The sequence below is a fragment of the Jaculus jaculus genome, chromosome 6, assembly GCF_020740685.1.
Source record: "Jaculus jaculus isolate mJacJac1 chromosome 6, mJacJac1.mat.Y.cur, whole genome shotgun sequence".
Lineage (NCBI taxonomy): Eukaryota > Metazoa > Chordata > Mammalia > Rodentia > Dipodidae > Jaculus > Jaculus jaculus.
The window spans coordinates 38960474-38975530 of record NC_059107.1 but is presented as its reverse complement, the minus strand read 5'-3'; the positions used below and the strand labels follow the sequence as shown (position 1 = coordinate 38975530).

The 15057-nt window shown below is 53.1% G+C and overlaps 2 protein-coding genes across 2 annotated transcripts in view; both read right to left on the bottom strand.

The window, feature by feature from the left end:
• Nucleotides 1-1504, bottom strand: part of Slc41a3 (solute carrier family 41 member 3) — a 52134-nt gene extending 50630 nt beyond the window's left edge. Inside the window, exon 1 of the mRNA XM_045152418.1 lies at nt 1486-1504. The gene's annotated coding sequence lies outside the window, so the exon portion shown is untranslated. The remainder of the gene's footprint in view (nt 1-1485) is intronic.
• Nucleotides 1505-3182: 1678 nt separating this feature from the next.
• The window catches only part of Aldh1l1 (aldehyde dehydrogenase 1 family member L1), a 50412-nt gene continuing 38537 nt past the window's right edge, over nt 3183-15057 (bottom strand). Inside the window, exons 17-23 of the mRNA XM_004671680.3 lie at nt 14343-14436; nt 12670-12769; nt 11131-11229; nt 7195-7360; nt 5203-5308; nt 3888-4087; nt 3183-3441 (exon numbers count right to left, since the gene is read on the bottom strand). Of these exons, the coding sequence (XP_004671737.1) occupies nt 3386-3441; nt 3888-4087; nt 5203-5308; nt 7195-7360; nt 11131-11229; nt 12670-12769; nt 14343-14436 (821 nt within the window). The 3' untranslated portion in view covers nt 3183-3385. The remainder of the gene's footprint in view (nt 3442-3887; nt 4088-5202; nt 5309-7194; nt 7361-11130; nt 11230-12669; nt 12770-14342; nt 14437-15057) is intronic.

Genomic DNA, 15057 nt, shown 5'->3' with positions numbered 1-15057 from the left:
TTCTAAAAAAAAGAAAGAAGAATGATTGTTGAAAGAAGGAGAAGCTGTGGCTTACATAGTTGTAGTTAAATGGTCACTGCTCAGGGTTAAGGATGTGGCTCCATGGCAGGGTGCTTGCCTAGCAGGCTCAGGCCTCTGTTGCATCTCCATCCCATCCCCCTAAAACGACAACTATTCTGTGGATTTTTTAATATTAAATTTACAATGTCAATTTTACATACAAAACAGGAGTTGTTTCCAGGAATGAAATTTGGTCTCTGATGAACGCAAAGATGCTTCAGGTCAAGGCTGTCCTTCATCAGTCCCCTCCTGAATCTCCCACACAGGGCTGCCCCTCAGAACTCCCCTCCTACATCCCCAGAGCTTGCTTATGATTTTCCCCAGCCTGTCCATGTAGTGTGCAAGGTCATCCCTGGCCCTCACGATAAAAATGGAGAAGTTGATCCATCCTTACTGCTGTCCTCCCAGGGATCTCTGGGAGCCACTGACACCAGCTGCACAGGAGGTCCCTGCCTGGCACAGGGCAGGGCTAAGCCTGATGCAGTTCACCACACCATAGCCCCAGATGAGGCCCTTCAAGGCCTCTGGGCATACTGGCTAAGAGCCACTGAGAAGACAAGGCTGTCATTGGGAACCCACTAGTAATTTTCAAAACCATGAGCATGAACAAAAATTTCATGCCTTGACAGTAATAGTACCTCAGATGGATTTCTTCTGATTTTATGTTTTGACAAGGTAGGGTCTCACTCTAGTCCAGGCTGACCTGGAATTCACTGTGTAGTCTCAGGGTGGCCTTGAACTCATGGCAATCCTCCTACCTCTGACTCCTGAGTGCTGGGATTAAAGGTGTGTGCCACTACGCCTGGCTGGATTTATTTTTTGATGTATAAGGTTTGCAGGGGGGGCATGGGTGTGCACATGTCAAAGTGGGCATGTGTGTAGAGGTCAGAGGACAACCTCCATTGTGGCGCTCACTTTTCATGTTGCTTTTGGCTGGGTCTCTCCCTGTTTACCACTGCCTTCACCAGGTTAGCTGGCCCATGAGTTTTTCAGGGATTCTCTTGCTTCCCACCTTGCTATAGATGTGCTCAGATCACAAACATTTCCACTGCTGCATCTGGCTGTATGTGGGTTCTGAGGATTCGAACCCAGGCATGTGTGCTTGTGCAGGAAGCACTTTATTCACTGACCCATCTCCCCAGCGCTTCCTTCGGATTTCATAGCCCACGCTCACACTGTGGTGCAATACCATCACCATGACAGGCCTGGGAAGCAGGCAGAGCACGCATTGCAGTTGCTACTTATAGAGCAGGAAACTGAGGCTTGCCCACCAGTGGCTGGCCATGCCAAATTTAGAGGGCTAAGCACTTCCCTGACTGGTCAGAAACCCTCTCACAAGACCTGGACATTTTCTGTAGCCGGAACCTGCCGATAGGCAACACCAAAGATTGCTATGTTCCCTCTGCGATGGCCGCATTTACTTACTGGGCTTCTTGGTGGGCTCTGTGGGACCCTCAGCAAAGCCGTTGGTTCTGTCTGGAGGGAGGAAGCTGAGAGTTCAGAAGCAGCTGGCTCAACTTCCAGTATCAGGGGCTACCTCCAGGGCCACAGGAGGCACAGCTGGCATGCACACGTTGCCTTGACCCCGGGGCCTGGTTTACTGTGAACCTCACAGGCAGCACCCCGCAGCTGTGAACCCCCTCTCCTGAGAACTGACCTGAGGGCCCGAGGAGACTTGACTCCAGCGCTAAAGATAGGTTCAGCTGACTGCACAGAAGGAGGGGATAAGAGTCAGCCGGCCCAGGCAGCCCAGCGAACCAGTGTAAGGTCTCCTCACAAGACCCAGATCTCTCTCCCAATGACCAAAGGGTCCAGAAATCTGGGTTATCATCATGTTTGGAGGCAAGCAGTATATGGAAAAAAGAAAGGCCAGAATAGGGCTACAAAACTTGTGTTTACCTGGAATGTGTTAATATTCATATAGTACAGTATGCTTGTATCCAATGATCACAGATTATTAGTGATTTTTTTTTCTTTATAGTCCTGAGGATAGAATTGAGGGCCTCACCCAGGCTGGATAAGCTTCTACCACTGAGCTACAACCCCACCTGCATAAGACCTTTAAGTCACTGTGGGATGTGAGTAAAAGAGCAGAGTTTGCAATGCAAAATATGTGTCTTTTTCCATCTGAACTAAAAGTGAACTCTCAGATCTCTGCATCACCGTATGTGCTAAGAATGTACGGTCTAACCCAAGGTCCCAGGTGTCATTGCGGCAAGCCCCTCACATGTCGGTGGGGACTGAGAATGGAGCTTTGTGGCTCTTCTGCCCTGAAGGGATGCACACAGGGAAGCCAGCACTGACCCCTGGGGGACTCTGGGAAACCCACACAAAGCCTGGCCCAGGCCCAAGGGAAGGCTACATTCACTGGGACTCACTACGATGCCTCAACCATGAAGGCATTAGAGACAAAACCCCCAGAGCTCACGAAAGAGACAAATGTGGACATCGGTGCAGCTGCCATCTCCATCCAGTCATTCAGGAGATCAGTTCCAAGCTGAGTCCACAAGGCTTCCAGTGAAAGAGAAGGGAGCATTCTTTCCCTTTAATAGGGAACAGGAGACAAGACTGGACATTCCATCAGCCCTCCAGGGGGACAGCTGGACTCTGCTAGGGGCAGCAGGAGGGAAGCTGGCTCCAGGCTGTGAGCAAGCCCACAGAGGTAGCTGAGTATTTTTCATAGTCATTTAAGGAGCTGCAGCTTCATTACTGTAACGCCCAGGGCATGGAAAATAGGGTCCCCTTCCCATCCCACTTGGAGTGAGGTGGTCACAAGGAGGACAGAACTTTCCATTGGGAGCTAAGGCCTGAGAAGGAGGGCCTGCAGCTGGCCTGTTCACTGATACTCTATCCAGGGTCACTGGCAGGTGAGTCATTTTGCTCAGAACGGGCTTCAAAGGGCTCAGACAGGAAGGGAAACACAAGCTCATAGCAGCCACACAGCTGTGGGTAAGTAGATGTAAACTGTGGAGAACCTGGAACTCGGCATGGCCCACAGTACTTGACAAAGAACCGCAGTTACCCCTCCTATTGTAGCTTACAAGTGAGGTGCACTCCCTGACTCAGGGTGACAACTTCCTCAGCCACCCAGAGGCGCCCACAGACAAAGTGAAGACACAGGCTTCTGTTCATGACCTTTATTTGCCCTGTACACCACTTCAGGCCACCCAGGGCCACTTCTGATTGTCCGGAGGGTGTCCTGTTGGTGACGGGGCGCAGGCTGAAAGGACTCCAGTGGCTTGAAGGAGAGGATGCTATGTTCCCGGCTGGGGACAGGAGGGTACTGAAGCTCCAGGGAGGGGCTGATGCTCTGGGAGACCTGGTCTCAGTACTCAAAGGTCACCGTCTTGACCCGAAGGTACTCATTCAGGGCCTCCTCCCCTGCAAGACAGCACATTGCCGCTGGGACATAATTGGCTACACACTGTTCATCTCATAGGACCCCCTGGAGTAAGCTGGTGGGGGAGTCTGGCTCTCTTCACTGGAAGATGAGAAACTGAGGCCCGGAGGGGGGGGGGCACATACCTGACCCAGGTCATCCCTAAGGGGAGCTGTGACTCTCACATAGGCAGGGGAATACAGAACCAATGTAGGAAAGCTGTTCTAGAGCCTTCCCTGGTTCCTATTGCCTTGTGATAACGGGAGAAGTGGAGGCAGGTGCTACTGCGTGACATGCCCCCCTCCCAGTAAGAACCCAGCACCTAGCAGCCATGTTGCTCCGTGTACCACCCTAGCAGCTGGGACACAGCCTGGTACCCAGTGGCCTTTCATAGATGCTTGTTGAATGACTAAATGAAGGGCAGCCCTAAGGGGCAGGGTTTGGTTACCCAGGTCTTTGCCAAATCCAGACTGCTTGAATCCTCCGAAAGGCGCGGCCACGTCAGTCTTGTTGTACGTGTTGACGAACACGGTGCCGGCCTGCAGCTTGTCGCTCACGTACAGAGCTTTGCTGATGTCCCTGGTGAAGACACCAGAGGCCAGGCCAAATTCCGTGGCACTGGCTCGAGACAGCACGGCGTCCATATCCCTATGGGGAAAAATCCAAGAGGAACTCCCTGAGGGAGGCTCAGAAGGGCCCCAGCCCTGGGCTTGGGACAAGGAGGGACCAGCATCTGCTTCCCCAGATGGGGGCCCAGCCCCAAGCTCACTGCCACATGAGACCTAAAAAAGGAGAAAACTGGGCTGAGGTCAGAGCAAGTCCGGAGCATATGAGTGGAGGAGAGAGGGGCAGAGAACTAAAGGGAGATGAGCGTGGCCTGTCCCGCCAACAGTCAGTCAACCACCAGGACCTTGGTCATCGGCCTTACTTTACAATCAGGAGCGAAGCCCAGCACGCCTGGAAGGGCAGGTGCCTTTGGGCACTAGGGCAAGCCAAGCCTTAGCCCTACAACCCAGCGCCATGTGAGTCTGACCTACTAAATCAGTAGATGTTGACAGTTTCAGTAACATTGTGACCGTAGTAATGAAAGGAAAGAAACAATCTTGCAAGTTACACAAAGGTACCATAAGGGCCAGGGGCTAACCTGAAAAATGACAGGCAAGAGAAAAAAAAATAAAAAAAGGTGTGGCAGGTCGCGTGTGTTCAAAGAGCCATTGTCCCCTCCCACTGCAAGTAGAATTTATTTCTTCCTTTTAGTTGGGCTGGACTTGGTGACTGCTAGGCCAAAAAGAAAAAAAAGTATGAGCTGGCCACTTTGGGGAACCAGGTTACACCAGTAAACCATCAGTTACCTGATACTGCTGTGTGGAAAGAACCTACAGGAGGCCCCAAGCCGTGGTGACCACAGCTTATGATGTCAAATGAGTCCTGACATGGCGTAGAACTGATGGGCTCACCCCGTCCAACCTGACCCCCGCACTGCTGTTATCCCAAACCATGGTTTTGGGACAATTTAATGCATGGCAGGTCACCATCAGAATAGGACTTTGTGGGCTGTAAGAAACACCCAGAGAGCTACAGGGAGACAGGAGCTCAGGAGGGACAGGGAGGGGACAACTGCCTTTGTTCACAGGGACCTTGGGAGGAAGCCACCACAGGCTTTGTCCATAGCTTCCACTCTGACTCAGTTTCCCTCCTGGCTGCCATGCAGAGACCCTAGTCACACGTGGAAAAGGCCTCCAGAGGCAAAGAGGATTCCGTACCCATCAGCAAACCGAGAGATGATCATGATGGGCCCAAAGGACTCCTCCTTGGCGATGAACATGTGGTCCTCCACGTCTGTGAAGACGGTTGGCTCAAAGAAGAAACCTGCATGGGAGACAGTAGCCCAGGGTAAAAAGGAGGTACAGGCCCCTGACGGTCCCCTCTTTGCTGTGGCCAGGGCCTGGCTCACAGGGTACTGTGTGCTATTTTGGCTCTGACTGCTGCATTGCAGGCCCAAGACCCTCTCTCTGCCTTCGGGGTGGGTTTGGCCCAAAACAGGCAGCCCAGAGTGTCTGCTGCTCCTCGCTGGGTTCCAAAAATCCCCTGCCCTCCTTGTCCAGGGGATGGAGGTGCTCCACCCATGTTCTTGGCTCCTAGGGGCTACACTGGCCCCTGCCAGTGAACAGCACCTTCAAAAACTCTTACCCTCCACCCCAAACCTTGTCAACCACCCCCTTCTATGCCTTGTCCCACTATCTCTGGCTTCAAGGAATTCCTGGTCTAGGGACACAGGGAGGCTTTTGGCTGAATGTCACTTGAGTTAAGTGACAAGTTGTTCTCATGGTAGAACAGTGGGGAACTGTTTGCTAAACAGAGAAGCAGCATTTACAGAGTGCAGAAGCTTAGACACATCTGGAGACAGCATTATAGACAGTGGAGTGTATCAAGGGCGAGTCATGTAGGCCACAAAAGGCAGACGATGTTTGAATGTTCAAGGCCAGCCTGGAACTACAGGCTGGGCTAGAGTGAGACCCTGACTCAAAAATTAAGAATTAAGTCAAAAAGAGGAAGCATCTGAGACTCACCCTTCCTTCCCATCCTTCCACTAACTAGAGCCTCTTTGGTGCAGGCTCGTCACCCGTTATGAAGGAGCTGATGGGGAGAGCAGGCATAGGCCTGTTCCAGGAGCAGGTGGTGTTAATGGGGAGGCAGCACAGGACCTGTTCCTGTGGCTTTACTCTCCTGTTTTGGGTGGCTTCATCAGAGACAGGAGGCAGGTGTGTGTCTGGGGCCGGGCTGGGACATTGATAGCTGTTGAAGTGAAGTGCATGAGGAGGCCTCCCTTGGCCTCTGGTTGTGTGTTAGGCGTTCCAGATGGGTGGGCCCAATGCCTGTGTCTGGGATGATCTGAACCATGGCTAATAAGGATAAACTCCTCCAAGCAAAGGACCTACAATGAGGAGCCCTGGAGGCATGCTCACAGCCCAGAACAGACTGCAGGAGGATAGGGCGCCGGGACTTTCCATCTGTTTTGTAACTCCTTCCTCAGAAGGGAAATCTTCCCCTCCTGGAGGGAGGAGTGCGGAGGGTGGTTCATAAAACAAGGCCCCTCCCTAAGGTTGCAGTTGCGGGGGAGAGGCCAGTCTTTGGTGGAGCTGCCTGCAAAGCTGTGCGGGGGGCTCCTGGGTTGTGGCTTTCATGGTCCTCACCCAGGCTCTTCTGGGCTTTTCCATGATGCGGCTGCCTTGGAGTTGCCTATGCTCCTGTAAGCAAGCCCTCGCCGTGCTCCTGTAACTGCAGGAGATGCCCTGGTCCACTAAGCTAGACATAAGTGGAACCGTTTGTTTGGTCTGTCCTCGGAGTCCCATCTGGGGGTGAAGATGTTTGTTCACCTCCCTGCAGGAAAAGTCACACACTTCCACTAAGCAACTGCTAGGTGGCAGCAGCTAAAGGACGAGAGGGAAGCTCCAAAATCAAGTGTCTGAGAATGTGCAAAAGACAGGCCAGCAACACGGCCCAGCGGTCTAGAGACTGACCCAGGGCTGGGGACTGTCGCTGCTCGACAGCCCTCACCTTCTTAGTCCCAGACCTGGGGTCGGCAGGTGACTCTACAGTCAAGGCAACTGGGGTTACAGTTTCAGAGGGAGCGTGGGGTCTGAGCCTAACCTCCCAAATACTGGCCTCCAGCTACCCCCAGTTAGAGTTGGGAACCAGAGTCATGGTCCCCGATGCTCCCATGTACCCAAGTAAGCCAGAACGCTCTGCCTGACCTGGCCGAGGGACTTGATGACCACCGCAGACCAGCGTGGCCCCTTCCTTCACTCCACGCTGGCAATATTCCAACAGTTTCTTCAGGTGGGCCTCATGATTCTGTGGGCCATGGTTGGTGGATCTGTCCAGAGGGTCGCCAATCTTCATCTTCCCCACCTCCTCCACCTACAGAAAGTCCACAGTGTCTGATGATGGCCGTCGGGGGCCACCTCCCACATCTGCAATTTTTGTGCCAGCCATGGATCCCTGAAGAATGGCCCCACAGGCCTCTGTCCTGGCTCCTGCGCTTTCCCAGATTCCAGCCTCAAACCTACCTTGCAGGCTAGAACTCTATATATTTCCCATGTGCAGAGACCCCAAGGTGAGGGTGAGTGGGAGACAGAGGGGGGTGTGTGACGGGGGGGTGCAGGTGAGGCACAGCACAGGTGTAATTCCTGTTGCGCCTGCATCTGGCTAGGAATACGTCAGTCCTGCTTGCAGTAGCCTTAAGCGACAGAGCAGGTCAGTGAGTGGAAAGGAGAGGCCTGAGGCTGAATCCACCCATCCTACTTCTGTTTTCCTCTACTTCAGCAAACACCTTGAAACTCTCCTCTTTCGGGAAGCCTTCCTTATTGCTTCAGCCAACTTCAAAGTGATTTTGCTGGGCTGAAGAGATTGCTCAGTGGTTAAGGCGCTTGCCTGCAAAGCCAAAGGACCCGGGGTTGATTCCTTAAGACCCACATAAGCCAGATGCACATGGTGGCACATGCGTCTGGAGTTTGTTTGCAGTGGCTGGAGGCCCTGGAATGCCCTTTCTATTTCTCTCTCTCTGCCATTCTCTCTCTTAAATAATTAAATAAATAAAATAAAATGAGTTGGACTGGAAACCAGACGCCTGTTACCTGCCGCTTCAGTTTACCTAAGTAAGCTGGAGTGCTATGGCTGACCTGGCCGACTAACCTCATCCTTTACATGCACGTCCTATTCCTAGCCTGTCTGCCACCATGCATGGGCCCCTCGGAGCCTGTGGGGTCTTTGCACATGGGGACATACAGCGTTTCCACTGTGGAGGTAGGTTTGGAGGCTGGATGCTGGGGAAGCCTGGGAGCTGGAAAAAGGCTTGTTGGGGGACCCCACTGCAACAACTCCTTGTTGACAGGGACATAGAAAGACTCATCACCACACACACTTAGGGCATGCCCAATAATGGACCAGGGCAGTGGCTGGCTCTCATCCTTCCAGAATGTGATTCAAAAGAAACCTCTTTTCTTCATAAGGCAGCCTGCCTCAGGTAACAAAAAAAAGATGACTGAGTATAGGATTGCAGCTCTTTGGGGAATTATTCCTGGGATGTTGGTTCCTGCGGTCACCTTGTGGGATAGTCTCCCTTGCTGACCCCAGACAGTACCCTGGCTCCTTCCCTGCCACCCAGCTACACTGTTTAGTAACCCCTGCTCCTAAGCACATTGTCTTCAGTTGTCTGTGGGCCTGAGTCCTACCCAAGCTACTTCTGTGCTGGGTCTGTCACAGTGAGAGGCCCTGTTCAGCCAGGCAAGCCAGCTCCTCGCCACAAATGAACCCATTTCCTGGCGGTGCCTTTCAAGGAGACAGTCTGCTTCTCAAGCCCATGGATCTACTCTGGCTGTGACCAGCTCTGGCCAGCAGAATGGGATGAAAATACTTTGTAAGCCCCAAGACTCATCTAAGTCTTTGCTCTCACTCCTGGGTCCTGTCACTGCCCACTATGAAATGCCCGAGCGGGCTGGAGAGATGGCTCACCAGTTAAGGTGCTTGCCTGGGAAACCTAAGGACTCAGGTTCGATTCTCCAGGTCCCACGTCAGCCAGATGTGCATGGTGGTGCGTGCATCTGGAGTTCGTTTACAGTAGCTAGAGGTCCTGGTGTGCCCATTCCCTCTCTCCCTCTCTTTCTCTCTCTGTGTCTCAAATAAATAAATAAACACCTCTTTTTTTTTAAAAAAAAAAAAGGCTGAGCACAAACTATAGTAGGAGAGACCACAGGAAAGAGAAGAGCCCTTCCCGCTGGCCTGGAGACTAAGTACAGACGTGGGAGCAAACCTAGGTGAATGCAAGCCCTGCCTCCGCTCCCCACAGGACCATGAGCTAGGTGCATCTTAATATGTCAGGCCATTTGGTCTTGAGAGCCATCTGTTATGCAGCAAAAGCCATGACTGTCCCTCTTAGAAAGTTCTTTCCAGACTGGAGAGATGGCTCAGGGGTTAAAGGCACTTGTTGGCAAAGCCTGCTGGCTCAAGTTCAATTCCCCAGTACCTATGTAAAGCCAGATACACAAAGTGCATCTGGAGTTCATGTGCAGTGGCAAGAGGCTAGCATGTCTATGCTCTCTCTCTCTCTTGTCTCTTTCTCAAATAAATAAATATTTCTTTCCCTTCCTCACTGCCCTTCATACTTGGGCCCATTATTAAGATCCAGTACCAGAGTGCTACAGCAGGGATTTTCCCCAAAGACCTATGTGTTGAAGACTCAGTTGCACACTGTGGCAGTGTTGGAAGGTGCTGGAACATTTAGGTGGGACCTATCTGGAGAAAGTGAAGCCACCGTGGTTGTGCTCCTAAAGCAGACACTGTGACCCCAGCCCCTTTCTCTCTTTGTCTCCCAGAGCCATCAAGTGGGTAGTTTTGCTCCGCCACACACTACCCACCATGGTGATGTGCCTGCCTCAACGCAGGCCCAAAGCTATGGAGCCACGCAATGATAAATGAAGCCATGAGCTCAAATAAACCTGTCCTCTGTATAAGTGGTTTTTATCTCAGGTATTCTCACAGTGCAGCAAGCTGGCTGCATGTGATCTGCCCCAGGAAATGCTCCTAACCAGCCACGCCACCCCATCCTCCTTTTCCAATGCCTGACCACACTGCAAATCTTCTACAGAGCCAGCGACTTTTCCCAGCATCCCTGCACATTTCTGCTGAGCTCCAGCTGGTTGTCCAGGGCATAGAGGCAGGCTCTTGACTGCTGCAGTGATGACAACGGCCTCAGCAGCCGCCACCTGGCACTACTGCATGGATCGAGGATGGAAGGGAGCTCAGGTTGGGCCAACCAGTATCTTGCCCCGTAACTTTTTGCTAATACAGTCGGTGGGAGGAGTTCTTTCTCGCCCAGGTTTTATGTTACAAGAATGTCAAGCTCACCACACACACACCACCATACCCCACATCTGGAGGGTGGTCAGAGAGACTGAAGCCAATCAGCAGAGACAGCAAGAAACCAGACCTTAAAGATCTTCCTGGCTGAGGCTCTGTGGCATACCCAAGACCCTGGGGTCCATTCCCAACACTACAGAGACATCCTTAAAGGAGTCAAGAAGATACCTTCGCCCCAGAGAGCCAACTTCTGTCCTGGTGTTCTGGGCTTGACGGAGACACTAACTCTAGTGTGAGCTACGTCAGTGCCCACCAGGTACCCCGTGGCTACCCTCCAGTCCATGGACAGTCTACTTGACTCCAGGTTACTTGCAGAGGGTACTTCATGCTCCAGGGTTCCTGATGTGGGGGTCAGGCCGGACTTGGACTTGAGCTGAGGTCACTCCCTTGCTCTGGCCCTTCTGAGCTGGTCCCTCCCCTGGCTTCCCCTGAGGTCTGCCTTTGGTAAACATGGTTCTCACCTCAGGCTCATCTTCTAGTGAAGCGCTTAAGACAGGCCCCTCCATTTTGCTGGTGCTGGAGATGGACCCCAGGGCCTGGAACATGCTAGGCTGATGCTGTACCACTGAGCCAGTCCCTTAGCAGCCAGGTCCTTTTTGGATATGTCATTTGAGTGATGTTTCTATTTCCTCCTGAACTAATTAAAACCCAGAAAGAACCCAGAGAGCCCCCAGGGGTCTCAGGAACAGGTGGGTGGGTGGCTCCCAATGAGGGGAGAAAGGGCTCCCCTCCTGTAGTCCCCATTCCAGCCCAGGCTCTGGTATAGAACTTACCACCTTCTGCACAAACTGGTCGTGGATGGAGTCTTCCACAAAGAGCCGCCCTGCCGCAATGCAGTTCTCCCCTTTGTTGAAGAAAACTGAGCTCATGCCCTTTGGAGAAAAGGTGGAATGCTGGGTCACAGACTGCTTATTCCAGGGTGTCTGCAAGAGCTATGACTCCTCAGGGAGGGAGAGGTATGCCCACATCCTGCCCTCTTTCTGCAGGCCAGGCTTGGTCAGCACTGGCTACATAAGTCCTATGCCATCTTTAGTCTATAAAGAGGCAAGAAATAATGGTGAAAAGTTGAGAACGTTAAGGCACAGGCCATGTGGTGAGAGGGACGGACCCTCATTGTGCAGGACAAGGCTGCTGTCCACCAGAGGGAGTGAATTTGGGCATGCTTGGGCCCCTTGATCCCTGTGTGGGCTCGCTGGATGGCCCAGAAGGTGCCAAGTCTTCTTGGGAGCTGACTGGAGAGGTGCCAAGGAGTGTATTGGCATGGAGCAGGTGGCAGGGCGACGTCACAGAGGCTCAAAGACAACAGCAAGGCTCTCTTGGGGAGGGCTGGGAGAAGAGCAGCCCTGGCCCCTGGGAAAGGTCCAGCCAGAGCAGAGAATAAAGGCTTTTGGGATGCTCTGGGAGCCCTGGCCCTACTGTGGGAGGTGGGTGGTGGGGTGCAGAGCCAAACCTGGCTCTCCTAGAAGCTGGGATGGTGTGACCTAACAGCAGGCTCGGGCCTTGGCTTTATGCAAGCCCAGCAACATCACCCTGCACAAGGACAGAGATCCCGGACGCTGACAGGTTCCCGGGGTTTATGAACAAGTCCTGGGCCTCCTTTGGTTTCCCTACGTAGCCAGGCTGGATTCCTCTTTATGACAGCGCTGGTGTGTCACATCCCTGTTCCATGTGGGTTGGGGCTTAGACAGGGCTATGAGGGGTGGTTGGGCACCTATTTGAATGTGGTCCTACTATTGTTCCCCACAGGAGTGGAGAGGGTACCACATCACACACATGACAATGTACACGCTCAGAACAATCCCACACTCTTGTGGCAGGTGCTATGCATCACCATTGCTTTAAACCCTCAGACATGACAATCCTTGTGGCCACCCCAGGAAGTGGGCACTGCACTAGCCCTGTGTGGCTGCCCAGTGAGTCTATGGTAGAGCTGGGAATGTGTGCGCATGCCCACCAGGAGAACGGGGTCTGTGAGCAAGGTCTGCCCAAGGGCTCCAGGACTGGTCTGCCTTCCACACTTCTCTTAGGATCACGGCCCCAGTGAGCCTTACAGTTATGAAACTTCTAGAGGAAAAACTTTCTGGAGGGCACATGTCATCCTTGCCCTAAGCCCATTTCCTGCCATGCTATAGTTGTGGTGACACCATGGATGGGTGAACTCTTGAGGCTAGGTTGACCACAGGACTTGGACCATGGAATCGAGAGGTCTTCCTGATCTCGTTGAACCGATCTTCCCTGTTATTGTCCCTGTGTCTCCCCACCTCTTCCCTCCATCTGCCCATCCCACCCTAGCCCCTAGGCCCAGCTCTCACCATCTGCACCGCCTTGCTGAGGTCACAGTCAGCAAAAATGATGAGGGGCGACTTCCCACCCAGCTCCAGGGAGACCTTCTTCAAGTTACTCAGGGCACAGCTGGGGGAAACAAGGGTTGGGGCTGATGCCTGGGGGCCCTGGAGCAGGGAGGACCCCCGGGTTGGGGGTCAGGACAGGTCCAGAGTGTGCTGGACTCAAGAGAGCAAGACTGAGCCCTGCACTTGTCCCCACCTCCACTCCCTCCACACTTGTGTTCCTCCAACACCACGCCCAGCCCCAGCTGCACTGCTCTTTCTCCAGGCCCCTGCTACACTCTTCCTTTCTCCAGATGCCCCGTGCTCAGGAGGCTGTGGGGAGAAGCCAGGGGCTCAGATGGATCTCAGAGAAGGAGCACCTTTCTGCCTCTGGGCTGCAGTGAGGAGCCTTTCCTCCCATGATCTGTTATGTACTAGGGGGGCTGCCCTGAAAGCTCATACGTTGACCCCCAAAGCAGAGAGAGACAGGCGGTCCTGTGTTAGAGGAAGGCCTCAGATAGCCTGCAGGCCAGGGCGCTCAGCTGAACTCCAAGCTCTCCTATTTGCACCCATCACTCAAAGAGCAGATGCTGAAGCCAAGCCCTGGTAGGGATAGGGTAGGGGCTTCCAGCAGAGCCAGCGCTCCAGCGGCGGCCCTATGGTACAGCCTGTGTGAGATGCAGAGCCTGAGCAATGACCTTCATGGAGCTGCTGAGAGAGCTGAGGCCTGGGCTTGTATGTAGGATGTATTAGGAACAGAGAGCCAGGAAGAGACATCAGTCCCTTAGAGGCTGAGTACAGGACTGAGAGGTGGCTGGAGGTCCTGCAAGTGTCCCGCCACAGGCACTGAGTAGAAGCCTCAAGCACTAGCCACGTAGGCAGTGGGGTATGCTTGCTTCTGCGAAAGAATCTGAAAAGAAACCGGCAGCTTTGATGCTAACACGACCATCCCTTGGTATCTTTGGGGCGGACTGCTTCTAGGACTATGAATATCAAAATCCTTTTGCTGATGTCTCTTTTGTAAAATTACCTACACACACCCTTTCATGTACTTACAGCCACCTCTAGCTGACTTACAAGATCTAATACAAGTGCTGTGTAAATACTTGTTAGATTGCATTGCTTAGAGAAAACACATGCACATGCACACACACTCTGCACATCACAGACAAGACTCATTTTTCTGCAGTCCTTTGATAGAAGTCATGGACACAGAAGGGTGATTGTCATCAATTCGATTTAACCCAACTAATCAAAATATTCAGTTCAACTTGTAATCAATATCAAATTGTGAATGCCTACATTTGGTGTGAGTTTTTGAAAGCAGTGTGTCTTTTGTTACTCACAGTGATTTTCATCCAAGATTCTTAAGCACTTGGTGCTAGGGGAGGGGGACATATCCAGCAACATGGAGCCAGGACCTTGCTGGGCTGAATGGGCACCACAGAGAGGCCCCACAGGCCACCCAAGGGCTGGCAGGAAACACAGACACACTCTCTGAGTCAACGTCTGTGCTGAACATGGCAGTGGTGGTGGTGGTGGTGAGGGACGACCATGCCCACTGAAGCCTGGGAAGCAGGTCCCAGCTCCTGGCACACACCTTCCACATGCAGACATGGGGGTCAGGGGGGCTTCCCCTCCCTCCCCCCTTCACCTGCCTCTTCATGATGTGCTTTCCAACCTCCGTGGAGCCCGTGAACCCAATTTTCCTCACATCTGGATGGTCTAAGAGTCGCTGGCCGATCGGGGAGCCTGTAGTGGAATGGGTGGGAGAGACGAGGTGAGCCCTAGGGGAAGGCAGAGCCCTCGGGCCCTCACATGCCCACCAGAGGGCCAGAGCTCACACTGTGCTCCCTACAGGCTTCTTGCCGGAGTACCTGTGGCTCACTGGGTCTTGGCTCTGCTATGAGCTGAAATATGTCCCCCCAATTCAAAATCTGAAGACCTAATTCCCAGCACCTCTGACTGCAGCTGCATCTGGAGAGAGGATCTTCAAAGAAGTCACTAGGTTAAATGAGGCTATTAATGTGAATCCTACCCTGCGTGACTGGTACCCAGGGACGCCCAGGTCAGGGCACAGGGGAAGGATGGCATTTAGAAGCCAAGGAGAGGCCTGAGAAGGAAACAAGTCCACCTCACTCCTTGATGGTGGACTTTCAGCCGACCGAACTGTAATTGTAACTGATGACGTTGAGGCCTTAGCGCCTCATCATGGCAGCCTGAACAAACCACACTGCCTGTGTCTGTCACTCGTCAGAACGAGCTCCTAGCGGGGTCGGTGGCAGATGTAGTGATCCAAGCCTTACCCAAGCCCACCACTGGGGGATGCGGCTGCCTGGGGGCCACCTTGCTGCGTCCTGTTGGCACCGCTGA